This window comes from Hippocampus comes, unplaced genomic scaffold (genome assembly GCF_001891065.2).
Source record: "Hippocampus comes isolate QL1 unplaced genomic scaffold, H_comes_QL1_v1.1 scaffold16, whole genome shotgun sequence".
Taxonomy (NCBI): Eukaryota; Metazoa; Chordata; class Actinopteri; order Syngnathiformes; family Syngnathidae; genus Hippocampus; species Hippocampus comes.
In genome coordinates, this window is record NW_017806168.1 from 410,419 (window position 1) to 438,193 (window position 27,775).

Genomic DNA, 27,775 nt, shown 5'->3' on the forward strand with positions numbered 1-27,775 from the left:
TCCTTCTTCTTGAATTAGCCGATGGCGTACTCGTCGGCGTAGGTGAGGAAGTTGAGGACGTGGTGCTTGATGTGATACTCCTTAAGGTGGTTCATCAGGTGGGTGCCGTACCCCTGCAAACGACCACATCGTAGTATGCGATGTGTCGATGTCGAGGGGACTGGAAGCAGGTGGTTCATCAGGTGGGTGCCGTATCCCTGCAAAACGACCACATCATAGTATGCGATGTGTCGATGTCGAGGGGACTGGAAGTCGATGCAAGCAAGCCATCCCACCTTGACCTGCTCGCGATTCCGCCGATGACACGGCCGTCCTTAATGAGCGACAGCGTCTTGTGCTTCCTGTTCCAACAAAGCAAAACAAAATGAACCGCAAACGGTGCGATGGCGGCGGCGGCGGCATTACCACGGCCGGGCTCCAACTCACGGGTCAAAGACGAGACGTGTGATGTACTCCTTGGGCATGCGAGGCAGCTGGTGCGAGAAGACGTTCTGCAGGCCCACCAGCCACATGAGGATCCTCTTGTTGGGCTTCTGGTTCAAGGAGTTGCCGATGACGTGGAACTCGATCACGCCTCGGCGCTCCTCCAGGCGGGCCGCCTCGTCGCGCGCCGAGTGGGCCGACAGCAGGCTGGTCTGATGACCGTAGACCAAACAAAAAAAATGACTGAACACCAAGAAATGTTTGCTTCGCTTTGCTATAGATGGAGTTCAGGATCCTAGTTGTGAGAGCGCCCCCTTGTGCTCACCTCCGGAACAGTGGCGGGGTCTGCGATGGTGGCCATCACCTCATTGATGAGCTCCATGGGGATGTCGCCCACCACCCTGGGCCTCTTGTTCTCCTCTTGGGGGAGGGGCTCCGTGGGCTTGCGCTTCTCGCCCGCTGCTTCAAAAACATCCAAAGTGGCAACACGGCGGGCAAGGAGTTCAGAGGACTCATTTGAATACCGTACCCGGACTTGGCTCGAGAACTGTTGATGTTTTCCTGGCCGGACTGACAGCTCCGCTAGAGAGGTCCGCAGATGATGCCGGGCTGATGGTGTAGTACAAGGGCCTGGCCACCAGGGGCGCACTGATAACTAAAGACAGTTGGATTACTGGTCAACTTGAATCGGTGCAAAAAATAAAAAAAAGCATCTGGAAAAGTTTGCAGCCCATACGTGTAGTTGTTGACTTACATACAGTAAGTACAGCTACTTGCTACCTTACATACAGGACATACAATTTGTAAGGATGTGTGGCTTACCTGTATGGATGGGAATTTGACCCCCGGAGCCCCCGACCAAGAAGTCTTGGTTCCAAATGGGGGAGCTGTGGCTGTAGACTTCCTCCTCCAGCATGGACAAGAACCTGAGAAGGCAGCGGGCCGGCGTTAACTGAATGAACATTGAGAACCGGACGACGCTTTTGACTTTTGCCGGACTGACTTGGGAAAGTGCGTGAGGATGAGCGTTCTCTTCTCGGGCGGCAGCTTGTCTTTCTCCTGCCTGGCCTGCTCCAGCAGCTGCTTGCGCATGACGGTGAAGACGGAGCGCAGCAACGTGCGGCCGAAGATCCGTGTGGTCTCGTAGCGCGGCAGGCTGTCGCAGAACTGAGGCACGTTGCAGTAGCACAGCCACCTGCCCACCCGCCGCAAAACAAACAACGTGACCGGCGTCCACCGAGTAAACCGGTAAATAGCGCTTTTGCATCAACACTGATTCCTCATTCATCTCCTTATGACGCAGCGTCAAGAGCAACTGGGGGTTCAGTATCTTGCTCAAGAACACTTTGACGTGGTCACAAGTGTCGGGGATCAAACCCAGAACCACCGGGTTGGGAGACGACCACTCTATCACTAGTACCACGAACCCGGCTAGTACCTCATAGTCTGCCCATAGGATTGAGCTCAGTCTTTATAAGTAAATAGTACGTAGCTGGATGTAAGTGTATGTAAATAGATTTATGTATGTAAGTCAGGAAGTAAATGTAACTTATGTCGGCATGACAGTAAGTCGATGTACTGTTTGTATGTAAGTAAGTCGATGTCTGTACGTCAGTTAGTGGACCTATTTCCATATTGAAGTGTAACTAGGTGTATTTAAATAAATGTAAGCAGGTGGATGTATGCAAGTAAATATTTAAGACAGGTGAGTAGATGTAAGTCACGGAAATCGATGTAAGTAAAAAAAAACATAAGTAGGTGGATTTAAATAAGTAAATTCAAGTCGGTGAGTAGGTGTAATTCACGAGAGCAATATGTGAAATCACGAAATAGATACAGTATATAACTGAGTGGGTGGATGTATGTAAAGCGGTTTATGTAAGTATGTATATGCATGTAAGTTATTGACTAGATGGAAATAAATGTAAGCCGACGAGTTGATGTAAGTCAATGTAAGTTGGTAGGTGTGTTCAAGTAAATGGAAATCGGTGTCAGTATATGAAGTGGATGTATTAAAGTCATTAAGAAAATGGAAGTAGGTGTAAGTATATATAAGTAGGTGTATGTCAGTCAGTCGATGCAAGTCACCAAAAATATAAGTATCTGTGGTAGATATGTCAGTAAGTGGAAGAATCGGTGAGTAGCACGTCAATACATCAGATACAAATGTAAGTAGGTCTATGTACTGCATATAAGTCACCAAGTAAATAAATGTAAGTGTATGTAGTGTGTATGCAAGTCAGTAAGTAGACTAGATAAATGTAAGTAGGTGGGTAAATCAGTTACATGTGCAGTATGCATGTCACCAAGTATTGCTGTGTAACATGTATGTAGTCACAACTGCGCTTTCTTCTTTCTAAAGAGTTAACGCTGCATTTGCGAGCATGGCGACCTGGTGTAGTCGGCCTTGTATCCGGCCGTGTCATCGTTGGGGAGTCTCTGCCGCCTCTGCGACGGCGTCTCCAGCTGCCAGTAGTTGATCTGGTTCAGGAACATCTTGGCCAGCTCCAAAATGGTCTGGTGCTCTTTGGACGGCAGGTGGCTGAATTTGTACTGGACAAAGTTGTTGACGCCCTGACGAACGACCACGACGTACGTAAGAAACGTAAGCGGGATGGCGGCCGATTGGCCAGCTCGGGTCATGTGACTACCTGCTCAATGCTGGGTCTCTCGAAGGGCGGGCTCTCCTGTGCTTCTAGTGTGGGTTTGCCCATCTGAAGGATGCATTTCCTCAGCAGCTGTGTGGGGGTCGGGGGGGGGGCAATGGGCACAGTGTTTGTTGCATTTTCCATGAAAAACAGGTGGAATATGGACTTTTCCCTCCCTGTTTTCAGTCTCACGTCTTCCCCGAAATCCCTTGCAATGGCACTTGCGATGGTCCTTACTTTGAAGAGGGAGAAATACACTTGCTTGGTGTCCGCGTCCTCCTCCTTGTGCACACACGTGTACAAGTACTCCACGTCCAGCACCATGCCCAGCAGACGGTTGATCTCGTCCTCGGGGACGCGCTCCAGGTGGCTCACGTGATCCCCTAAAACGAAACAAAAACAAAAACAAAAAAAAATCAAATGATGGATTTGGGCGAAGGCGTGTTAGGCCAACACACCCAAAGCGTGCGAGCAGCTGCGGCAGGGTTGGCGCAGGTTGCCGACGACGGGCTGCTGCTCGCTGCGCGGCGGCGTGGCCGGCGGGTTTTGACTCTTCCAGCCGTTGCACTTGCACGCGCCCTCCGCCTGCCAACCAAAACACAGCAAACGCACAAAAACACATGGAAGACACGCACTATGTGAACATGATTTGTTTTTGAATCAATATGATTTTTAAAAAAAGTGCAAACAACTTTTGTCTTGTCCGATTACGATTCTTTTCCTTGAATAAACACTATTGGCAACAGCTTAGTATGATGCTGTTTTTTTTTTGTTTGTTTGTTTTTTTTGGGGGGGGGTCTGTAATTGTAGCAGTCTTATCAGAACGCGGACGTGCAACATGTTGGCTGTGTCCGAATTCACAGGCTGGGTCCTCCGAAGGCCGCATTTTCGTCATTTCCGGGCGGCGCTGGTGAATTTGGACACAGCCGCGGTGTCCTGTCTGTCAGGTGGGAGGTTCTAGTGCGCATGCTCAGGGATGGAAACAACAACAAACTCCGCCCCCCTCGCCTCGCCAGCAGCTGTCACCCTGTCAAAACAAAGGCCGTGTCTGCAAAAAGCTCCCAATAATCATACTCTGACTCCAAAACGCCATGTTATGTGCAAGGAAAAGCGGAGGCGCTTGAATGCATTCCAGCTACGAAGCCCCCTAACCCATTTTCCCCCCTTTTAGACCCGCCCCACCTCTAAAAGGAAGCCTGCAGTAGGAATGTCCGCGTCGGGAACTCTGGTCTAAACCATTAAAAATCTTTTTTGTGGTTGTTTTTTTTTTCGTGCTGTTAAACAAACGTGCATTAAAACGTGCAGCACAGTTATGGCTTCCATGGATTTGCAGCCAGCACGGTAGATGGTATCGAAGGCAACAAAAAGCATCGACCAGTCGCCTCGGACGATGATAATGATAGTAATAATACAGTACTAATAATAATGATAATACGGAGCCCACCTTGCAGGACGAATATACGCCGAGCTTCTCTAGCTTCTTGTGTCGAGGCGAAGAGCGGAGCTGCGCCTTCTTGACGCTGATGCGCGCGGAGCCTCCGGCGGCGCCAGAGCCCTCAGCCCCTCCGAGGCCCGGGGCGGCCGGAGCCGAGCCCGCGGCACCGATGGCCGGCGAGCCCTGCTGAATCCCCGCGCTGTCGGCCATGGTGCCTCTCGGCGGCGAAGGCCGACCCCGACGGAGGGGGAGCGACCCCCCCTCCCGCCTCGTACGCCCTCTCCTGCCCCCCCGCGGTGCACCAGCAAGAGCACCGCTGGTGGCGGTGGTCTTCCGCCGGAGACCGAGTGCGTCTCTCGCCGCCGTCGGCGCTAGTCCGCCAGCGGAGGATCAGACATGGCGCTCGTCATTCTTTTCCAGGTCGGGAGCGCTACCCCGTTCCGCCCGTGGGGGGCGCCCGCCGCGGCAAAGAGAAGGCCCAATCGCTGGAACCAGACGAGAAGGGACGCCGACGCCAGGCAACCGATCCACCGCTCGCCTCGCTTACTTTGGACAAACGTCTCAAGGTCAAGCTGGCTGATATACAGGACCTCCATTTTACATCAATACTTACTTTAAAAGAGGCAAAAATAGAAATGTATGTTCGTGTGCAGATTTTTTAAAAATATCAATGAAAAAAAGAAATGAAGGATGATGATCAATCTTGGAATTTAATGAGAAAATATAGAGTCGGGAAAATTATTTTCATCCGAATGGAAAAGGTGGAAAGGGTAATAGATTTCCAAAGTGATAGATGCTGGGCCTTCAAAGCCCCTACAGACCATAAACAGCATGGACCTAAAACAACGCATCTAGTGTATTTGTTTGGGATTCCCGGAAGTTGACACCGACAGCACTTCTGCTGACCAGGAAATGCAGACAGCGTAGCGCTTGAAGACGCTGTAGTGTTGTGTAATAATAGCCAGATAGCCATAATTTATGGTATGTGATAATTCATACTTGTAGCGTGAAATTTCCACGGTCGACCGAAGCAGTCGTCATGACAGGTCAGTGCCTAGCGCTAGTGTGCAAAGGGTCGTTGAACTAGTAGTAGAAGAAAAAGGAAAGGTGGTCTTGCTTTGGTGGATATGACGTCAGACCTGCCGGTCAATTGGATACAGGTGTGACGAGGGAATTCATCGAGTGCAGTGCACAGGTGCGGCAAGATGGCGGCCGCGCGCATGGGCTTTTCTCAGCCAAGTGAGCACACGAGCTGACATTTGGCGTTGGATGCTCTTTCTCACGATGACATATTGCTTGTTGCACAATTGGCGCACTTGAGGGACATTTGAGGTTTGAGCACAGCACGTCACAACCGTTGCTTGATTGAGCACATTGTGCCGCCATTTCAACTATTTTTGGTTTATTTGTTTTTATGCTGGTCGGCTCTTTTGTATTTTTTAAAAATTGTTGTAAATGACATACAGTACCTGGTGGCTTTTCTTGGCAGCTCAACTGTAATGGTGATTTGTTTGCTGAACCAATTATTGTTGTTTGCATTTGGTGTTCCAATTTTAAAATCCAAATCAAATAACTTGTTTTTGTTTTTTTTTATATATTTGCTTCCGAACGCACTGTCACAATGATCAAAAGAGGCTTGGGCTTTTTTACTGCAGCGAGAAGAGGGGTAGTCCGTATAACCTAAATTTTCAAATAATTGGGCTACAGTGTGTTCATTAAAGTAAACGTTTTTTTTCTTTGGTGGTGTTGTTTAATATGTTATTGTTTTGGGTGGGAAATAAACATTTTCAAAGGGCCAATACGTGGCCAGCATCGGACCAGCACGCAGCACTGGCAAAGAACTTCTTGTTAAATTTCAAAATTAAAGCAAATACCCCGGACGAAAACCGTATTTTCCAAGGTAATTGAACGAGGATCTTATTCATGTGGTGTAAAATTATACCGAGAGTTGAACGTAGAGCAAATCTTTCATTAATTTCCCTACAAGAATTGCAATTGTCTATTTCCGGTTTCTGCAGAGTCGCACATTTAATCTACCGGCACTGGGACCACGCGGAAGACTGTCTGCTCGTTTAAATTGGCTTCCTGCAGTTGGTGCATCGTCGCTCATTCGCTGGACAGCTAACAGACGAGTAGCAACAGTAGCATCCATTTCGGTGTCAAAACGCCCCAAAACGACTTCATTTGCGTACATTCTTCTCGTCGTCATCATTATGCAGGTGACCTAACGCCAGCCGAGCATGTCCAAGCGACCGGGTACCAACGACGGGCTGCTGACTTCACCGAGCGTTGCCCGTGACTTCGCCGCCACCTTGAACTCCTCCGCCGGCTGCGACGTCAACATGGACGCGGCGGGCTCCGAGGAGCCGGAGCCCGAAGTGGAGAAAATGGACGTGTCCCTGGCCGAAATCCTCTCGCTCTACAGCCAGCCCATCAACGAGGAGCAAGCATGGGCGGTGTGTTACCAGTGCTGCCGAACGCTGGCGGCGGGGCGGCCCCGGCGGAAGGACTCGAAGAGCTCCGGTGGTGCTGGGGACTCCCCGCGGAGGATCGAGGGACCCGGGGATGTGAGAATTAGCCGGGACGGCACCGTCACGCTGCGCTCTGAGCGCCCCTCAGGCAGGTCACCTCTTTAAAAATAAATGGCACAGGTTGCCGTCACCGCGTATTTTAAATATGCTTCAAAATGCGGTATTTTTGTTGGCGAGGAAAATGACACACAAAGCGAAGTTTGTATGATTTGTTGGAGCGGAAGTGTGTGTGGTCGTGGTGGGTTAGTAAACAATGTATCACGTGATGGGGGGGGCTCCCTTTGACAGTCTGCACCAAAAAATCAACTCGCTACGTTCATGCTCGTCATTAGGTACACTTGGAGGTCGTTTTTGCACTTTACTTTTAACACTACACTGCGTTAAACCGAGCGGTTTTATGATATCTTTGAGAAATATGTCATGGGTATTAGTTTACATTTGCAAACGTGCTGAAAAAGCACCTGTGGCCCCGTTAAACATCACAGAAACACGTTTAAGCGTCTTTGGAACTCTTGTTTATTCCACGTTGTCATCAAAATTTGCTAGAGGGAAACACGTTTTCTTTTCTAAATTTAAGCCCCGAAGCCAGTTTTAGTTGGCAACATAAACTTTGGTCTATCATGAGTCGAACCCCTCCAAAAGAAATTCTCAAGTGGTTTTGGCCCAAAAACACACAGCAAGTCCATCAGTTTGGTTTGAATCAGCCGTTTAAGGCCGTAGGTGCTGCATGACCTGTTTTGTTCCTTTTTACAAAACTCAAATGCCACCCATGTCGTGATATAATCATTGCAGAGCCACCCGCTAATGTTTCTTTTGGCTGGAATGTCACCCTGCCACCACGAACATCTTGGCACTAGCTTCACAGAGGAAAAAAAATTACAGCAATCAAATGCAAAGAGCACCCATGAGAGCAATTCGCCCGTTTGTGTGGCCTGCAATGGGGGGGTTTATTTTTGGAACATTTCTGCGTCCTTTGGGGAGGGTGATCAGCCTGACGTGAGCCCACTTAGGATGAATGAAAGCACGGGTGCTTACGCAGCTGGCATACGGCCCTGCACACGAGCAAATGTGGCGACAGGGCCGCTCGCCACACAGCAGTGAAAGATCAACATTTTCAGGAATTCCAAATATGCTTAGTACAGAGTCAGCTTGCCACTCATGAAGCACCACTCATAAAATGCAAATAGCCCCAAAATGTCCACCCTGTCACTGTCCAGTGTCCACCCTGTTGGACTAACTGACACATTTTGATGTTTGCATGATCTAACATCTGCGATTGGCTGGCAACCAGTTCAGGGTGTCCCCCGCCTACTGCCCAAAGATGGCTGGGATAGGCTCCAGCACCCCCCGCGACCCTTGTGAGGATAAGTGTATCAGAAAATGGATGGATGATGTAACACGGCAAATCTCACTTTTTTTTTTTGAATCAAAATGTTAAAAACATAAAAAAAAAAACTCTGCCTTTTGCATTTCATGAAATGGCAGAAAACATTTCCATTTGCGTCACTCGGTTCTCGGCGAGGTGGACTCCTCCAACGAAGCCGCCGCCGCCTCCTTGAGGGCGACACAGAGCTCCTTGTCCCCCCCCCCACCCCCCAATCTCCCGACGAACACGAATGGATGACAATGGATGACTTTATTTTCTCTCCCGTGTCAATTTGCAGTGAGTGACCTCAACTGGCAAGCGCGTTCATCCGCACGGGAACAAAATTCACATGATTGTAATCCAAGGTTGGGATGCGGAAGGAAGCATGGCGGCATACGGGAGGGTGCAAAGTACTCGATGGCTGTGAGGTGGCACAGTGTTAAAGTCTGCAGCGCAATCACTGCTGTACTTTTAGCCCTCTTTCACTTTCTGTCACTCGAGCTTGCTGATATCACTTTCACACGTGCAATCCGGTTGATATTCAGCTTTGCTGGTCTTAGGAATCGACTAACGGTAGCTTTTATTCTCATCGGCACGTCGCAAATGCCCAGAAAAGGCTTCACGAATGCATGAACCAAAGTGAAAGTTATTTAAAAAAATATTTGCACATCAACACATTCCATATTTTTTAGGGAGGTCTTGGTTTTAAGCTTCCGCGTCAACCCGTAGTGGAATATTAAGTATATTGATTTTTGTTTTCTGCACGCCGTTGTTGGGTGTCATGCCGATGAGCTCATTGTCTTCGAATGTTCCACACGCGATGTTTTCTCGTGGCACAATGGTGCATGAATAATACGAATAACAGCGGGTGTGTCTCTGTCTTGTCTTTGCAGATAAATACGGATCAGCGCCGTCGTCGCTGGAGGTGAGTGTTTGGATGAATGTTTTATTTATTGCGTCACTTGTGGTGCCAAGATCTTTCGAAAAAGAATTTCCAAAGAGGACGGTCATTTTGTGAAGTATCAGAATCAGATTTATTGGCCAAGTAGGTAAGAATCACACAAGGAATTTAGTTCCCAGTTACAACCCCGTTCAGGAAATATAGACAAGACAGCAATCACCAATCACGGGGGAGACAGAACCAGAATCCTGGCGGGTCGCTGTTAAGCGGCCCGATATTGTAGATGTGAAAGATAAACAGTCGGGAAGAAAAAGGGAAAAAAAAAACACAATGATAGACTCCAGCCAAGGCCAAGAACTTATCAGTTACAGGTTCGGGGCAGTAAGGAGAGGAAAATACGGATATAGGACTCGCGTGCATGTGTTTTTTTCCATCCAAAGGAAGTCCAGATAACTGTTTTGGGGACATGCCTTCAACAATTTGCGTTGAATCTTTTTTTTAGCATGTGACTTTCCGTGGCGTCAATCCTCCGAATTCTTGATCAATAAGATAAGAAAACCTTTATTTGTCCCGCAATGGAGAAATTTGCAATCTACAGCAGCAAAATTATTGAAGGGTCACTCCATTTTCCAGGAGGGTACTACTCCCGGTCTTTTCCATTTTGCGAAGCGACTCCAATAGCGCATCCACTTTGCGGTTGAGTTCACTTGACGTCTGAGTGTTGATCACCCCGCCCCACACTTTCCACGTTGGCCGCCAGCTTGTTACCTTCCAGTGACGTGGCCCCCGTTTTTAGTCAAACACGAGTGGACGGCTGACACTGATGACATGAGCAATTAAATGTTAAAAAAAAAAAAGAATAAAAAATCGATGTATATTATTTTTTAAAATTATTGATTCTTTGCAAAAACTGTTCCGCCGTTTTGCGAAGCGGCTGTAAAATCCAAACCTCAATGAAGGTGCTGCATGTTTGTCCAGGGGAGCTGCAGTCTCATAATGTTGGGTGGAGACGTCACTGTCACATGCGTGGTGTTAGTGTACACACAGTTAAAGTATGTGTGTGTGTGTGTGTGTGTGTGTGTGTGTGTGTGTGTGTGTGTGTGTGTGTGTGTGTGTCTGAGTGAGAGAGGGACAACTTACCTGTAACCACATTTACAATTTGGGAGTAATCGGATCTGATAAGAACAGGAAGTCTAATCTTTATAAACTGATCTTATATCTTGACTGCTATAATCGTCCGCGTTCCTTGGGGCGCCTTTTTTCTTTCATTTCCCATTCATATTAACTTGTTGAGCAGTATGCGACTCCACAGTCTCTGCTGTGCTGCAGCGGAGCATTTTCTTGCCGCCCCCCCCCCCAGTCTCCTCTTTGATAAGTTTTAATGCAAAATTAGTTTTGGGGTGTTTTCAGAGAGCGTTTGACGACAGCGTGCGTGCGGACACTGCGGCCTGCCGTGCTGAATTTGACCCGCTTCCTCCACCTCGTCAAACTTGATCAGTGAAGGAAAACGGCAGAATGATTTCTTTCAAGTTCAAAGGCTTTTCACATCTCGCCTTAACCCAGTTTGTCCGGAGTTTTTAAGATTCAACCGAGATTAGGCGGTTAGGCTTGGCCGGCCGGTGTTTAGGAGCTGCCTCTTCCAGGTCGCGACCGCTTAAATTGGTGGCGTCGGGCAACGAAATGGAGCCCTTGGCTTTGTGAAACTGATTCAGGGCGAGAGTGGCTGCCGGGCTCAATGGGGCTCGTTCAGTCCATTTCACTTGACGATCGCGAGCTTGTTTTGAGCCCTGCGATACACCAGCGACCTCGTTGCGTCCATTTCATCCCGATCGATCTACTGACTCGTCTTTCACTTTGCACTTGTATCGCCCAAGCCCCCGTCTTGCCTTTCCGCAGCCACAGACGAGCAGTTGGAGTGGGCCCAAACGAGTCGCAGTGTTAAAATAGCATCTTTGGTCTGAACTCATTTGCTGCGGTTGGTGTTTGTTGACTCACAATCTCCCTTCGTCATTTGCGTTGACCTCGGCGAAGGTTTGAATTGGTTTCCATCTTGCGCTTCTGCCCCCCCCCCCAAAAAAGTCAGTCACTCAAATGAAAATTAGAATTTGATCAAAATAAAGTGTTACATGGAGTGCACTTGCATTTTATCTTCATCGTACGTTTACAAAGCATCTGTCATTCAAAACGAATCGACCAAAAACCCACTAAAAGGTTTTCCTTTGTAGTTTAAAATACCCTCCTTTAGTCCCCAGGAAAACCGCTGTCGAATTAACAAATGGAAAGTCCGCTTCAGTATTCAACATGGCACAGTCGTTACATCGTGACATCATCAAAATTGTCGGCAAAATGTGCCATTCCCAACCCGGAATAACGTACTTCAGTTCTCCAGATGCCACCAAGGAAGTTGACACATGTCGGAGCTTTTCAGCTGTCAAGCAGTCTCTCTCTGAGAGGAATTCTGCCCCACATCCTGCTCCGGTATAACGTCTGCAGTGAAAACCTCTGGATTTAGCCCCGCTGGCTTACATAACCGTCGTCGTTGGCTCGGCCGAGCGGCGCAGTGCTGCAACGCTGACGGCGCAATTTTTTATTTTTTATTTTTTGCTGACCTGCTCCAAAGTGACAAGATGTTTTCCCATCAGGGCGGCCCCCGGCCGGGATGCACTTGCAATTGTTTACGTCAAACCGTGCTCTTGTTGAGACATACTAGCGGTATGATTGCCTCCTTGGCGCGCTCATGCATGTTGATGGTGTCGCCGACACACAAACGGGTCATTCTTCTCCCTACCCGTCCGTCTGTTCGTGTGTGACTCACTGATGCTTCCCTCAGCACGTTAGCACGGCTGCTGCGCGAGCGAGTTCCCGCGGAGGAAAACTTGTGGCTTAATGATTTGTTACACCAAGCCGGGTGTCGATCGACCGGCTTTGTCTGGCTGGTTGTTGATGAGTAAAATCATTTGTAGCACCTCGATTTTTTTTTTCTCAGCTAAATATTGAGCTTTTCTGCGATAAATTTGAAGACTAAATAACGTGGCAATCCAGCGCTTTTCTTTTTGTTTTGGTCATCTTCTTAAAATTCTTCCTGAGATGAAAAGCATGTTTTTTAATAATGTGGAATTTTAGAAGGTCTCGCACACTTTCGTTTTGTGAAATTGATGTCTTTTTAAAAAGGACATCGATAAATCTCGGATCTTGCAAGGAAAGATAACTTTCAAAAAATTTTAAGTTTTAAATAAATTGTTTAAAAAAAATTAATGCCACAAGATGTTTTTTTCCCCTATTTTTTATTTTTTTTTGAAGTAGTTTTGAAATTTAAAAAAAAATCAGTTTGGTTATTGTTAGATGTAAATAGTCTTGAATGCTACAAAATATTCGTTTTGATTGATCTTACTAAAAAAAAAAAGTTTAACAGGGATCATTTTGTCACCGGTTTAAAAAAAAAAAACTATGAAAAAGTGTCTGTCGTCAAGATTTTTCAAAACAATTTTCTCACGTGACTGAGTTGATGCGCTAACAACCAAGGACATTATTTTGTGCCAAACAGGTTCTTCTGCACGTCCTAACCGTACAAAGCCAAAATGATGCTTTCTTCGACGGTCATTTTGCGACATGCTGATAGCCAGTAATGTGCTTTTTTTTTGGTGTTTGAGCGCACTTTCATCTTCCCTGGGTGGAGGCCGCTTGGTAATTTTCAGATTACCACAGCAGAACCAGTCCTCCTCTCGTTACCAACAGTGAAGTTGTTTACCGCTTCCTGTTGTTTGTTACCCATTGGGCTGAGTCACTGTTGCTTGAGCACAAACCGGGTAGACCAACTGGTATTTTTTTTTTCCCCCGAAATGAGGCCAATGTCTCAGTGGGTTGTGAGGTTTTGGAACCCAAGCCAAAACATAGCGTGGAACCAGTTTTAAGTTTCCCTGTGCTTGACATGTGACTTGTCATTCTGTGTTGTAATACTCCTTGTGTCTAGTCTGTTGTCCTATGGATTAAAAAATTATATAATACGACACTGAGCAATAGGATATTTATTCCCAGCCCCCGCCCCTCGCCTCCAAAACGGGATTATCGGCTCCACACAGGCGATTCATGAAGTTGGTTTAAAGCCTTGAAACCCAGAGGAGGGCTCGATACCACCGTGGTCCTCAAGGGTTCTATCCTGGCTCAACTGTGATTCATACTGTGGTGCTTCCCCAAAGACGAGACCAAAGCTCACTGTTATGTTGTGGTGTTCCCCACCGATCAGACTTTAGCCCACTCCCGTTTATGCTGTGGTGTTTCTCAAGGTACACTGTTGCCCCGGCATAATTTCTTCTGTGGTGTCGTCACCAAACCAGACCTTACCCTGCTATTATTCAAGGTGTGAAGGTGTGAAGACCTGACTTCATTATTATGAACGTATTCCTCAAAGATCAGGAGTTGGGTCATGATTACTCAGGCTGTGGTGTTGATAAATTGACCGTAGCCGTTTCTAATTGTTCTTTTTTTCAAGGACCTCAGCTTCCTGTTATGCATGCTGTGGTGGTCCTCAGTGACAAGCTTAGCCCGCTATTTGTGATGTGGGGTATCTCAAGGATCAAGACTTGGTCCACTGTTATTACTGGAAGTCAGTTTTCTGTGGAGATGCAGAAAAAGTACAAAGCCGTCCCAATTGGGAAAACCTTTTTTGAAGAAGATTGGCAGTCATGTGGACCCTGAAGTACTGAGTATGAAATCAGTCTTTGAGCTGTGATGGAGGAAAGTGCGCGAGAGTCATTTTCACAGAATGTCAACAATGCAGTGACTTTTTTTAGCCAAGCAAGTCAACGCCCTGTGACTTCGCCAGGTCCTGCTTCCTGGCATTTCCAACCTAAGCATTGGTCTGCCACACCCCTTCATGCCACCCAGCACCTGGCGTCATCTTGGTACGGCACAGCCTGAGTTGTTTGGCTTGTTTAAAAACCTGTTTACCACCGCAACTACATCAACCTTGCCCTTTTCCGATGTATTCAAATTAGAGACAGCCGACCACATCACATTGCGATGTAATGTGCAGATTGAACTGCAAAATATCCATGGGTCAAATGTTTGACTCCGCAATGGGGGTGGGGATTTCATTTCTTTTTCAAGCTCTTAGTAAAATGTCACCTGTTCCAGGAGAACAATTGAAATATGAGACGAAACCGGTTCAAAATGTCACCTGTTGCAGGAGAACAATTGAAATATGAGACGAAACCGGTTCTGCGCATTCTTTGCAAAGTCGCCACCCAAGTGCTCCTTTCCTCAGAAAGATTCCAAAATTACTCCGGAGTCGGCCTTCGTTGTTATTTTGCAGATGAGAGCCCATAGGAAGTTTTCAAAGTTTAAAAAGAGGCTGACAAATGAAAGTGGCACCTTTTAATCAGAAGCCAAGTGAAATGAACCACATTAAATCCTCACACTTGACATTGCGTCAATGTTTTGACAAGGGCACAAGAACAGAAAGACGGGGTTGTAACTGGGGAGCCTGACTTTTGGGAAATTTGGTAGCTTTTGTATTTTTGTTTCAGTTTTGATTCGGTTTATACTGTGATGCTCTTTTCCTGGTCAGATTGTAGTCTGAGGAAGTTTTTAAAGTTTAAAGAGAGGCTGACAAATGAAAGTGGCACCTTGTAATCAGAAGCCAAGTGAAATGAACCACATTAAATCCTCACACTTGACATTGCGTCAATGTTTTGACAAGGGCACGAGAACAGAAAGACGGGGTTGTAACTGGGGATCCTTGTTGACTTTTGGGAAATTTGGAAGCTTTTGTATTTTTGTTTCAGTCTTGATTCGGTTTATACTGTGATGCTCTTTTCCTGGTCAGATTGTAGTCTGGATTTCATGTTATTTTGTACCCTAAGCAGCTAAACCATAACCCCTGTTGTTTATATTGTGGCATTCGTTGAAGGGGGAGGGGTGGTGGTCGGACGACGGACGACATGCACTTAACAGAAATGCATCTGCCGAACGTATTTGTTGACGGTAAAGGAGGTTGGAGCGCCCATTCGGGGTCTCCCGGAATTTCCAATGGCCACTGCGGCCGTGTGCAGTGGTGTTCCTCAAGGACCAGAATTTAGCTGGTTGGAACTTTGGCTCACTTTTATTTAGCCTGTCATCAATGTTCATGAAAGACCACAACTTGAGGTTTCTTAGGGACCTGATCCTAGTCCGTTAATGCTGTGGTGTGTTACAAAGATCACACTGTAGCCCACTACAATGTATACCAACGCCCCCAGCCCCTCGGTCAGACCTTGGTACATTATTAAACATTTTTTGTGTTCCAAAAGGACCACAGCATGACAATAATCTATGTAGCGATGTTCTTTATGGCAAAAACTGTTATTGACATGCTCCTCAAGGACCACAGCTTGACCCATTGCTATTGATGTTGTGGTGTCCCACAAGGATTCCATCTTGGCCTGCTATACTTTGTGCTGTACGTGCTGTCTCAATCCAATTTGGACTCAAGCATTTTTGTGTTGTTGCGGCACCACAGGTAATCGACTCGTTAGGCGTGATGATCTACAAGGCCCTGGACTATGGCCTGAAGGAGAATGAGGAGCGTGAGCTGAGCCCACCGCTGGAGCGCCTCATCGACCTGATGACCAATGTGCAGGGGGCGGAGAGCGATGACGCCTGCCCCGATGAGGGCTACGAGGCTACAGAGGAGGAGGAAGAAGAAGAGGAGCAGCAGCAGCTGTCTGTCTCGACTTCGGGCGGCAGCGTCAGCCAAATACGAAGCTACCGCGACATGATCTCGGTAGGACCGTAATACAGTTACCGCAAGTAAAAACTAGTACACTATGGATCACAATTTGAACCACTAATTTATGTTGCTTATGTTATTTATGGTTTTCTATAAGGAAACATTCCTTGGTTCATGCTGTGGACTTCCGCAATTATCAAACCATAGGCCACTGATGTGGTGTACTCCAAGGATCACTCCCTAGCCTACTGCAGTTTATGCTGCGGTCTTCCTTTTTGGTAGCTTATCTTAACATTCAGTCATAAGTACAATTGATGACTTAAAACTTAGTTCAAAGAGATTTTCTCCCTTGGTCCCATAAGTACCTTGCCGTGAACGCCCCACAGGTCCCACACCCCCACCTACCCTCATTCTTCCGTGCGACAGGTTCCGCTGATGGGGCCTGTCACGCTGTACATTCCTGCCGATCGCAGCCCCGTGAACAAACTTGGTATTTCCAGCGCAATAAGCTGAGGAAATATTCACAGGCTTACTTCCTCATAGTGGACCCTGTGTAGTGTGACACACGTACGCACGCAATGAATGAGTGTGCGCTGTATTCCATTGGCATGACTTGTTTCATCGGCTGATGTCCTTTTTGCAATAACACCGCACTGTCACCGCTTGTGTAATACTTAGCTCTTTTTTGTGGTGTTTGGGGTGTGTAACAAGTGTTCAACAAGAGCTAAAGTGTAGTTTTCTTATATTTTGTTTATCTATGGCAGGCAGACTTAGATTTTTCACCGGTGATTCCTCTTCTGTGATTTAAACTAATTACCCTTGTTGTTTGCAACTGTCACCATGACTGGAAATTTATTTATTTATTTTAGACCTAGATGAAGGTAATATACAATCGCTAAATGCTAATGTTAGCATAAAGATTGTAGCATGGCTAATGTGCTAATGGTAAAATGATCTTTTCTTCTTTGTAGTATTTTAAAGCACTGTTTAAAAAAAAAACTCATGCCTAAATGAGCAAAAGGCTTACTTTATCTTTAAATCTGTGTTCACATTTATTTTTAATAAATGTATTTAGTAAATTTGTTTTTTGTTAATATTGCATCATGTATTTTTGTATTGTAATGAGCATTGTCTCGTTAAAAAGAAATGTTTGTGGCAAGAATTTCACTGAGCTTGGAGCTCTTGTATGCTACATTTGTGCCAAAATTTATTAATTTAAAAATAATTCATTTAATATTTTATATTGCATCAGTTATTGTAATATTTTTGATTTATCAAAAGTAATGTAGCATATAATGGCTGCTTGCTTTGTTGAAAACATTTCTCGTTCATTGTACATTGCGTTACACACCAGTGCTAATCTACCGTGTGAATTGTTTTTGGGCCCCCTTCTCCTCCCCATCCAGGTGTGTTCCTCCCACCTCCCGAGCCCTTCAGACGCCCCGGACCACTACCAAGCCGTGTGCCGCGCCCTCTATGCCGAGTCCAGGGAACTGCACACTTTCCTGGAGAAGATCAAGAGCGCCAAGGAGGTAAAATGCCAAAAGGATGCCAAATGTTGCAACAAATCTTACGTTTTGTAAAATATGGTGAAGTGACCGATAGGGTAACCTTAATGCAACTATTTAAGGAGCTTAGCCGAGGGGCCACGCCAAGTGATGCCGAGTGGCCACAGTGTTTTTACATACCAGCGAATTAGGATGTTACTCAACCAGGCCCTCAGTGTGACTTGTTTTTGTACAGTAGCCACGCTGCCAGCAATTACCACTAATTTGTTTGACTTTTTGGCTATGCCGTTTCTCCATGGCAGAATCTGCGCAAAATGGAAGGCGAAACCCTTCAACAACCTGTTCGAGACTTGGATGAGCTACAAAATGCAGATTGGGTAAGGAGGAAACGCACCGGTATTTCTTAGGGTTCCAGCAAATGTATTCCTAACTGTTAACTTTTTTTTTTTTACCCTCCCCTTTTTCCCCCACCACCCAACATCCGTGACAGGCACGGTTTTGGGTCCAGGTGATGCGAGACCTGCGCCACGGCGTGAAGCTAAAGAAGGTGCAAGAGCGTCAATACAACCCGCTGCCCATCGAGTACCAGCTGACGCCCTATGAGATGCTCATGGACGACATCCGCTCGAAGCGCTACAAGCTTCGCAAAGTCATGGTAAGCAATTGATGCTAGCTTTATAGCCCACGTTGGCCGTTAAACATTTTGGGCTGTTAAACTTCCGTCAAATTGGGTGTCTGTTGACAAAACGGCAGCGTTTCGCAAGCCTAAATATTAGGAGGTGTACAAAAAAAAAAATAGATTCACTCAACTATAGAGATTTTATATGTCAAGATTCAATAAATCGATGTCAAAGTTCGGAATCGATTTTCAGGGTTTTTTTCAAAACTCAAAGGTGAAGCTACCACTTTGCTCCAGCAGATGGCAGCGCGGTGCCAATTTGTTGTGGCGAGTCAGCAGGCTGAAGCGTTCAGCAGTCACACCGTCATCTGAATGAGCCGTGCCTGAGCAAAATTAACAAGAAAATGGCAGATGGCGAAAATGCTGTGGCATTTTCTTGACCACTGATGGCACTGGCCAGGAATGTGTTGTAATATTATACCACTGGCATTTGGCTGAATGTGAATGTCAGAAAGAGTGATCTGGCTGCATTGATTGAAGTACACATTCAACGTAGGTATTGTTTATGGTTTATATTGTTTAGAATTGTTTTAAAGTCTTACGAGAAAACAATGTGTTGTTTGAGAAAAATACCCAAGAACCGTGATGTTGAAACGCAAATCGCAGTATAGTCAATAATCGTGATATAAATACAATCGTCACACAAAGTGTTGTGATTTGGAGCGAATCGGGAAGTAAGTGAATCGTCCCACCCCTACTAAAAATGCTTATTTTTGTCCATTTAGGTCTCATTTGGGGTTGTTCCCTCATGTTCAGACATGGGTTCAATTTTTTTTTTTCAAATCCTCAAAGTCGTCATTAAAATTTGGAATTTGCCCATATTGAAACGCTCTTGGCACATCTAATATTTTCTTTATCGCCACCTATTGGCCCAGTTTGAAAATTGCTGAATTATGTCAATTTTTTAAATGTGCGTCCCCCTCCCACCCAGAAAAGATGTTAATACACTTATTGTATAGTGTGATCAGCCTTACTTTCAATTTTTGTTGAACAATACAGAGAATAGGGACATGTATCAACAGAACACAAATGGATCATTTAAAGTTTTATAAAGAAACTTATAAATGGCGTAACTTTTCTACCTGCCATATTGCTTGACAGCATAAAATCGCCCAAAGACATCCTCTAATATTATAACATTTTTTTAAATGACTTAATATTTAGTTTAGGTTGATTTCTAACAAAGAGACATGGACATATTTTTAACCAAAAAACTATGAAAAAGTGTCTGTCGTCAAGATTTTTCAAAACAATTTTCTCACGTGACTGAGTTGATGCGCTAACAACCAAGGACATTATTTTGTGCCAAACAGGTTCTTCTGCACGTCCTAACCGTACAAAGCCAAAATGATGCTTTCTTCGACGGTCATTTTGCGACATGCTGATAGCCAGTAATGTGCTTTTTTTTTGGTGTTTGAGCGCACTTTCATCTTCCCTGGGTGGAGGCCGCTTGGTAATTTTCAGATTACCACAGCAGAACCAGTCCTCCTCTCGTTACCAACAGTGAAGTTGTTTACCGCTTCCTGTTGTTTGTTACCCATTGGGCTGAGTCACTGTTGCTTGAGCACAAACCGGGTAGACCAACTGGTATTTTTTTTTTTCCCCCGAAATGAGGCCAATGTCTCAGTGGGTTGTGAGGTTTTGGAACCCAAGCCAAAACATAGCGTGGAACCAGTTTTAAGTTTCCCTGTGCTTGACATGTGACTTGTCATTCTGTGTTGTAATACTCCTTGTGTCTAGTCTGTTGTCCTATGGATTAAAAAATTATATAATACGACACTGAGCAATAGGATATTTATTCCCAGCCCCCGCCCCTCGCCTCCAAAACGGGATTATCGGCTCCACACAGGCGATTCATGAAGTTGGTTTAAAGCCTTGAAACCCAGAGGAGGGCTCGATACCACCGTGGTCCTCAAGGGTTCTATCCTGGCTCAACTGTGATTCATACTGTGGTGCTTCCCCAAAGACGAGACCAAAGCTCACTGTTATGTTGTGGTTTTCCCCACCGATCGGACTTTAGCCCACTCCCGTTTATGCTGTGGTGTTTCTCAAGGTACACTGTTGCCCCGGCATAATTTCTTCTGTGGTGTCGTCACCAAACCAGACCATACCCTGCTATTATTCAAGGTGTGAAGGTGTGAAGACCTGACTTCATTATTATGAAGGTATTCCTCAAAGATCAGGAGTTGGGTCATGATTACTCAGGCTGTGGTGTTGATAAATTGACCGTAGCCGTTTCTAATTGTTCTTTTTTTCAAGGACCTCAGCTTCCTGTTATGCATGCTGTGGTGGTCCTCAGTGACAAGCTTAGCCCGCTATTTGTGATGTGGGGTATCTCAAGGATCAAGACTTGGTCCACTGTTATTACTGGAAGTCAGTTTTCTGTGGAGATGCAGAAAAAGTACAAAGCCGTCCCAATTGGGAAAACCTTTTTTTAAGAAGATTGGCAGTCATGTGGACCCTGAAGTACCGAGTATGAAATCAGTCTTTGAGCTGTGAAGGAGGAAAGTGCGCGAGAGTCATTTTCACAGAATGTCAACAATGCAGTGACTTTTTTTAGCCAAGCAAGTCAACGCCCTGTGACTTCGCCAGGTCCTGCTTCCTGGCATTTCCAACCTAAGCATTGGTCTGCCACACCCCTTCATGCCACCCAGCACCTGGCGTCATCTTGGTACGGCACAGCCTGAGTTGTTTGGCTTGTTTAAAAACCTGTTTACCACCGCAACTACATCAACCTTGCCCTTTTCCGATGTATTCAAATTAGAGACAGCCGACCACATCACATTGCGATGTAATGTGCAGATTGAACTGCAAAATATCCATGGGTCAAATGTTTGACTAAAATGTCACCTGTTGCAGGAGAACAATTGAAATATGAGACGAAACCGGTTCTGCGCATTCTTTGCAAAGTCGCCACCCAAGTGCTCCTTTCCTCAGAAAGATTCCAAAATTACTCCGGAGTCGGCCTTCGTTGTTATTTTGCAGATGAGAGCCCAGAGGAAGTTTTTAAAGTTTAAAGAGAGGCTGACAAATGAAAGTGGCACCTTGTAATCAGAAGCCAAGTGAAATGAACCACATTAAATCCTCACACTTGACATTGCGTCAATGTTTTGACAAGGGCACGAGAACAGAAAGACGGGGTTGTAACTGGGGATCCTTGTTGACTTTTGGGAAATTTGGAAGCTTTTGTATTTTTGTTTCAGTCTTGATTCGGTTTATACTGTGATGCTCTTTTCCTGGTCAGATTGTAGTCTGGATTTCATGTTATTTTGTACCCTAAGCAGCTAAACCATAACCCCTGTTGTTTATATTGTGGCATTCGTTGAAGGGGGAGGGGTGGTGGTCGGACGACGGACGACATGCACTTCACAGAAATGCATCTGCCGAACGTATTTGTTGACGGTAAAGGAGGTTGGAGCGCCCATTCGGGGTCTCCCGGAATTTCCAATGGCCACTGCGGCCGTGTGCAGTGGTGTTCCTCAAGGACCAGAATTTAGCTGGTTGGAACTTTGGCTCACTTTTATTTAGCCTGTCATCAATGTTCATGAAAGACCACAACTTGAGGTTTCTTAGGGACCTGATCCTAGTCCGTTAATGCTGTGGTGTGTTACAAAGATCACACTGTAGCCCACTACAATGTATACCAACGCCCCCAGCCCCTCGGTCAGACCTTGGTACATTATTAAACATTTTTTGTGTTCCAAAAGGACCACAGCATGACAATAATCTATGTAGCGATGTTCTTTATGGCAAAAACTGTTATTGACATGCTCCTCAAGGACCACAGCTTGACCCATTGCTATTGATGTTGTGGTGTCCCACAAGGATTCCATCTTGGCCTGCTATACTTTGTGCTGTACGTGCTGTCTCAATCCAATTTGGACTCAAGCATTTTTGTGTTGTTGCGGCACCACAGGTAATCGACTCGTTAGGCGTGATGATCTACAAGGCCCTGGACTATGGCCTGAAGGAGAATGAGGAGCGTGAGCTGAGCCCACCGCTGGAGCGCCTCATCGACCTGATGACCAATGTGCAGGGGGCGGAGAGCGATGACGCCTGCCCCGATGAGGGCTACGAGGCTACAGAGGAGGAGGAAGAAGAAGAGGAGCAGCAGCAGCTGTCTGTCTCGACTTCGGGCGGCAGCGTCAGCCAAATACGAAGCTACCGCGACATGATCTCGGTAGGACCGTAATACAGTTACCGCAAGTAAAAACTAGTACACTATGGATCACAATTTGAACCACTAATTTATGTTGCTTATGTTATTTATGGTTTTCTATAAGGAAACATTCCTTGGTTCATGCTGTGGACTTCCGCAATTATCAAACCATAGGCCACTGATGTGGTGTACTCCAAGGATCACTCCCTAGCCTACTGCAGTTTATGCTGCGGTCTTCCTTTTTGGTAGCTTATCTTAACATTCAGTCATAAGTACAATTGATGACTTAAAACTTAGTTCAAAGAGATTTTCTCCCTTGGTCCCATAAGTACCTTGCCGTGAACGCCCCACAGGTCCCACACCCCCACCTACCCTCATTCTTCCGTGCGACAGGTTCCGCTGATGGGGCCTGTCACGCTGTACATTCCTGCCGATCGCAGCCCCGTGAACAAACTTGGTATTTCCAGCGCAATAAGCTGAGGAAATATTCACAGGCTTACTTCCTCATAGTGGACCCTGTGTAGTGTGACACACGTACGCACGCAATGAATGAGTGTGCGCTGTATTCCATTGGCATGACTTGTTTCATCGGCTGATGTCCTTTTTGCAATAACACCGCACTGTCACCGCTTGTGTAATACTTAGCTCTTTTTTGTGGTGTTTGGGGTGTGTAACAAGTGTTCAACAAGAGCTAAAGTGTAGTTTTCTTATATTTTGTTTATCTATGGCAGGCAGACTTAGATTTTTCACCGGTGATTCCTCTTCTGTGATTTAAACTAATTACCCTTGTTGTTTGCAACTGTCACCATGACTGGAAATTTATTTATTTATTTTAGACCTAGATGAAGGTAATATACAATCGCTAAATGCTAATGTTAGCATAAAGATTGTAGCATGGCTAATGTGCTAATGGTAAAATGATCTTTTCTTCTTTGTAGTATTTTAAAGCACTGTTTAAAAAAAAAACTCATGCCTAAATGAGCAAAAGGCTTACTTTATCTTTAAATCTGTGTTCACATTTATTTTTAATAAATGTATTTAGTAAATTTGTTTTTTGTTAATATTGCATCATGTATTTTTGTATTGTAATGAGCATTGTCTCGTTAAAAAGAAATGTTTGTGGCAAGAATTTCACTGAGCTTGGAGCTCTTGTATGCTACATTTGTGCCAAAATTTATTAATTTAAAAATAATTCATTTAATATTTTATATTGCATCAGTTATTGTAATATTTTTGATTTATCAAAAGTAATGTAGCATATAATGGCTGCTTGCTTTGTTGAAAACATTTCTCGTTCATTGTACATTGCGTTACACACCAGTGCTAATCTACCGTGTGAATTGTTTTTGGGCCCCCTTCTCCTCCCCATCCAGGTGTGTTCCTCCCACCTCCCGAGCCCTTCAGACGCCCCGGACCACTACCAAGCCGTGTGCCGCGCCCTCTATGCCGAGTCCAGGGAACTGCACACTTTCCTGGAGAAGATCAAGAGCGCCAAGGAGGTAAAATGCCAAAAGGATGCCAAATGTTGCAACAAATCTTACGTTTTGTAAAATATGGTGAAGTGACCGATAGGGTAACCTTAATGCAACTATTTAAGGAGCTTAGCCGAGGGGCCACGCCAAGTGATGCCGAGTGGCCACAGTGTTTTTACATACCAGCGAATTAGGATGTTACTCAACCAGGCCCTCAGTGTGACTTGTTTTTGTACAGTAGCCACGCTGCCAGCAATTACCACTAATTTGTTTGACTTTTTGGCTATGCCGTTTCTCCATGGCAGAATCTGCGCAAAATGGAAGGCGAAACCCTTCAACAACCTGTTCGAGACTTGGATGAGCTACAAAATGCAGATTGGGTAAGGAGGAAACGCACCGGTATTTCTTAGGGTTCCAGCAAATGTATTCCTAACTGTTAACTTTTTTTTTTTTACCCTCCCCTTTTTCCCCCACCACCCAACATCCGTGACAGGCACGGTTTTGGGTCCAGGTGATGCGAGACCTGCGCCACGGCGTGAAGCTAAAGAAGGTGCAAGAGCGTCAATACAACCCGCTGCCCATCGAGTACCAGCTGACGCCCTATGAGATGCTCATGGACGACATCCGCTCGAAGCGCTACAAGCTTCGCAAAGTCATGGTAAGCAATTGATGCTAGCTTTATAGCCCACGTTGGCCGTTAAACATTTTGGGCTGTTAAACTTCCGTCAAATTGGGTGTCTGTTGACAAAACGGCAGCGTTTCGCAAGCCTAAATATTAGGAGGTGTACAAAAAAAAAAATAGATTCACTCAACTATAGAGATTTTATATGTCAAGATTCAATAAATCGATGTCAAAGTTCGGAATCGATTTTCAGGGTTTTTTTCAAAACTCAAAGGTGAAGCTACCACTTTGCTCCAGCAGATGGCAGCGCGGTGCCAATTTGTTGTGGCGAGTCAGCAGGCTGAAGCGTTCAGCAGTCACACCGTCATCTGAATGAGCCGTGCCTGAGCAAAATTAACAAGAAAATGGCAGATGGCGAAAATGCTGTGGCATTTTCTTGACCACTGATGGCACTGGCCAGGAATGTGTTGTAATATTATACCACTGGCATTTGGCTGAATGTGAATGTCAGAAAGAGTGATCTGGCTGCATTGATTGAAGTACACATTCAACGTAGGTATTGTTTATGGTTTATATTGTTTAGAATTGTTTTAAAGTCTTACGAGAAAACAATGTGTTGTTTGAGAAAAATACCCAAGAACCGTGATGTTGAAACGCAAATCGCAGTATAGTCAATAATCGTGATATAAATACAATCGTCACACAAAGTGTTGTGATTTGGAGCGAATCGGGAAGTAAGTGAATCGTCCCACCCCTACTAAAAATGCTTATTTTTGTCCATTTAGGTCTCATTTGGGGTTGTTCCCTCATGTTCAGACATGGGTTCAATTTTTTTTTTTCAAATCCTCAAAGTCGTCATTAAAATTTGGAATTTGCCCATATTGAAACGCTCTTGGCACATCTAATATTTTCTTTATCGCCACCTATTGGCCCAGTTTGAAAATTGCTGAATTATGTCAATTTTTTAAATGTGCGTCCCCCTCCCACCCAGAAAAGATGTTAATACACTTATTGTATAGTGTGATCAGCCTTACTTTCAATTTTTGTTGAACAATACAGAGAATAGGGACATGTATCAACAGAACACAAATGGATCATTTAAAGTTTTATAAAGAAACTTATAAATGGCGTAACTTTTCTACCTGCCATATTGCTTGACAGCATAAAATCGCCCAAAGACATCCTCTAATATTATAACATTTTTTTAAATGACTTAATATTTAGTTTAGGTTGATTTCTAACAAAGAGACATGGACATATTTTTAACCTCACTTCAGGTGAACGGCGACATTCCCCCGAGGCTGAAGAAGAGCGCCCACGAGGTCATCCTTGAGTTCATCAGATCGCGGCCTCCTCTAAATCCGGTGAGACTTTGTGAGGGCAACTCGATGACACACATGCTGAGCTATTCCCACATTCGCCAATCTTTGTCAGGTGTCGGCCCGCAAGCTGAAACCGACGCCGCCACGACCGCAGAGCCTCCACGAGCGCCTGCTGGAGGACATCAAGACGGAGAGGAAGCTCAGGCCCGTCTCTCCGGACATGACCCGAAGGACCCGTCTGGGTGAGGGCTCACACAAACGCGCGCACGCGCCAGCTTCTTCCCCATTAAGCCATTAGCTTAAATAACGCAGCCATCATAATTAACAAGCCTTCTTATGTAAACAAAGATCACATTGACTGAGTGCTCTTGTTTACTCAAGGCCCGGCCGAAGCTTCTCCACGGACAGTTTTTACGGGACTTCCTCAAGTGGCGACCACTCCTTTTAATAGATCCTGTGAACCGCAGTTTGAAAAATAAAAGCCTCAACTTTCCTTTTATTCTTCACTTATCGTCATTGAGCTAACTGCTGAATTCATGTTGCTAACCAACATGGAAGCACTTAGCAAGATTTCAATTCGGCACCGCCTCAGTGAGTTGAAAAAAATAAACCCCTCCTCATATGACTTATTCCCCCCCCCCTTTAAAAAAAAGGGTAATTAAATTGTCATAGTTTATATGAGGTAATTGAATTATGTTGCTCATTAGAACGACTGCCTTAAACCGAGTCATCCTGAAATATTCTTTTTAAAAATGCAATACAAAAGGTTTCGCCCCTCATCGATGCATTCCCGCTAAGTGCATTAGTCGAAGAAATGTGCAGACCGTACGCTTTGTTCCGCTCCGGTCTGTACACTTGTTGCATAATGCTTCGTATAGAAGAGATTATCATAAGCAGCATGCGTTGACCTGGCCTTCTTTTTCTCCAACTTGCAAACGAACGTGTCAGTCACCCGTCCTCTTATCACGTCTTACAGCTTTGACTCATCAGGTAAAAAGGTTTCCCCACACAGTCACCTGTCGCACCTTTTTGTGCTGCCCTTCTTAGACGCACTGTTTGTATGGTCTGTCTGTTCTGTTGTTTGTGTGTGTGTGTGTGTGTGTGTGTGTGTGTGTGTGTGTGTGTGTGTGTCTGTGTGTGTCTGTGTGTGTGATACATGTCGCACCATTTTCATAGCTGGACTCAGAGCGGTCGGCGTAATTACAGCTCTCGATTTTGCTTTATTAGCTTGAAGACATTTTCCGAACGCAAAATTTGGTCGACGTGTCTATCATGACTCCACCCACAAAAAAAAGTTTCAAGCAGCCATGTTGGGGGAAAACCCAAAAAGTTTTGATTGGTACGTGACAGCTCTCTATGATTAAAAATTCAGCCCCTGGAGGGCGTTTGATTGGGTAACTTGAAATGATGAGTCTTCCCAGAAGCCGTGACCAAGAAAACACAGGAAATCGTCCATTTTGTTTTGAAATGGTAATTGACTTTGTTGTTGAAGAATTTATCATTTGCTACTAAATTCAATTCATTCAGCTGAAGACGTATTTTGTGTGTTGGTGGCGCATGGCAGTGAAGTTTCATGACTTGTCGACAAAAAAAGCAAAATAATTCCTGCTGTGAAGTTTTTGAAAATTCATCCTTTGAAGCTTGTTTCAATTGGAACAATTACAGAGAGCAGATTGGGAGACTCACAAAGTTTCAAGAAGCCAGGGCCAAAATGACACAGTCTGCCATTTTGGTCACAGGCAGGCATTTTAGGTTAATTTCCTACTTCTGGAGATTTTGTCCAATTTTTTGACAAGACTTGAAGGCCACACTAAATTGCCATCAATCCCGCCTTTTCGTCATCACGAAGCGGCTAACTTTGACAACTCGTCACAGAAGGCAAAAGTCACGCGGCTTCCACGCCGTCCCCTGAGCTCAACCAAACGTCCCTCAAAGACCTGGCACGAGTTTTCTTGGTCATGTCACAACAGAGTCAGATCATGGTCAGCCTTGACCCCCCCCCC

At 45.4% G+C, this 27,775-nt stretch overlaps 3 protein-coding genes across 6 annotated transcripts in view; 2 read left to right on the forward strand and 1 right to left on the reverse strand.

The window, feature by feature from the left end:
* kat2b (K(lysine) acetyltransferase 2B) overlaps nt 1-5,088 on the reverse strand; it is an 8,887-nt gene extending 3,799 nt beyond the window's left edge. Inside the window, exons 1-10 of one of the 2 annotated variants that reach the window (XM_019895969.1) lie at nt 4,516-5,088; nt 3,530-3,656; nt 3,309-3,454; nt 3,075-3,161; nt 2,816-2,997; nt 1,427-1,618; nt 1,246-1,349; nt 953-1,078; nt 749-882; nt 427-635 (exon numbers count right to left, since the gene is read on the reverse strand). In XM_019895969.1, coding sequence (XP_019751528.1) covers nt 427-635; nt 749-882; nt 953-1,078; nt 1,246-1,349; nt 1,427-1,618; nt 2,816-2,997; nt 3,075-3,161; nt 3,309-3,454; nt 3,530-3,656; nt 4,516-4,716 — 1,508 coding nt within the window. In that variant the 5' untranslated portion in view covers nt 4,717-5,088. Of the gene's footprint in view, nt 1-426; nt 636-748; nt 886-952; nt 1,079-1,245; nt 1,350-1,426; nt 1,619-2,815; nt 2,998-3,074; nt 3,162-3,308; nt 3,455-3,529; nt 3,657-4,515 lie in introns of both variants that reach the window. The other variant, XM_019895968.1, reaches the window with a different exon arrangement.
* Nucleotides 5,089-6,511: 1,423 nt separating this feature from the next.
* LOC109531603 (protein spire homolog 1-like) lies at nt 6,512-18,200 on the forward strand. Its single transcript, XM_019895973.1, has 6 exons — nt 6,512-7,125; nt 9,297-9,328; nt 15,801-16,064; nt 17,417-17,542; nt 17,821-17,895; nt 18,009-18,200. Exons 1-6 carry the CDS (start codon nt 6,747-6,749, stop codon nt 18,183-18,185), a joined length of 1,053 nt encoding a protein of 350 aa, XP_019751532.1. The 5' UTR covers nt 6,512-6,746; the 3' UTR covers nt 18,186-18,200.
* Nucleotides 18,201-21,936: 3,736 nt separating this feature from the next.
* The window catches only part of LOC109531602 (protein spire homolog 1-like), an 11,122-nt gene continuing 5,283 nt past the window's right edge, over nt 21,937-27,775 (forward strand). Inside the window, exons 1-6 of one of the 3 annotated variants that reach the window (XM_019895970.1) lie at nt 21,937-22,377; nt 23,730-23,855; nt 24,134-24,208; nt 24,322-24,486; nt 25,728-25,814; nt 25,885-26,014. In XM_019895970.1, coding sequence (XP_019751529.1) covers nt 22,003-22,377; nt 23,730-23,855; nt 24,134-24,208; nt 24,322-24,486; nt 25,728-25,814; nt 25,885-26,014 — 958 coding nt within the window. In that variant the 5' untranslated portion in view covers nt 21,937-22,002. The remainder of the gene's footprint in view (nt 22,378-23,729; nt 23,856-24,133; nt 24,209-24,321; nt 24,487-25,727; nt 25,815-25,884; nt 26,015-27,775) is intronic. The other 2 variants (XM_019895971.1, XM_019895972.1) reach the window with 2 other exon arrangements.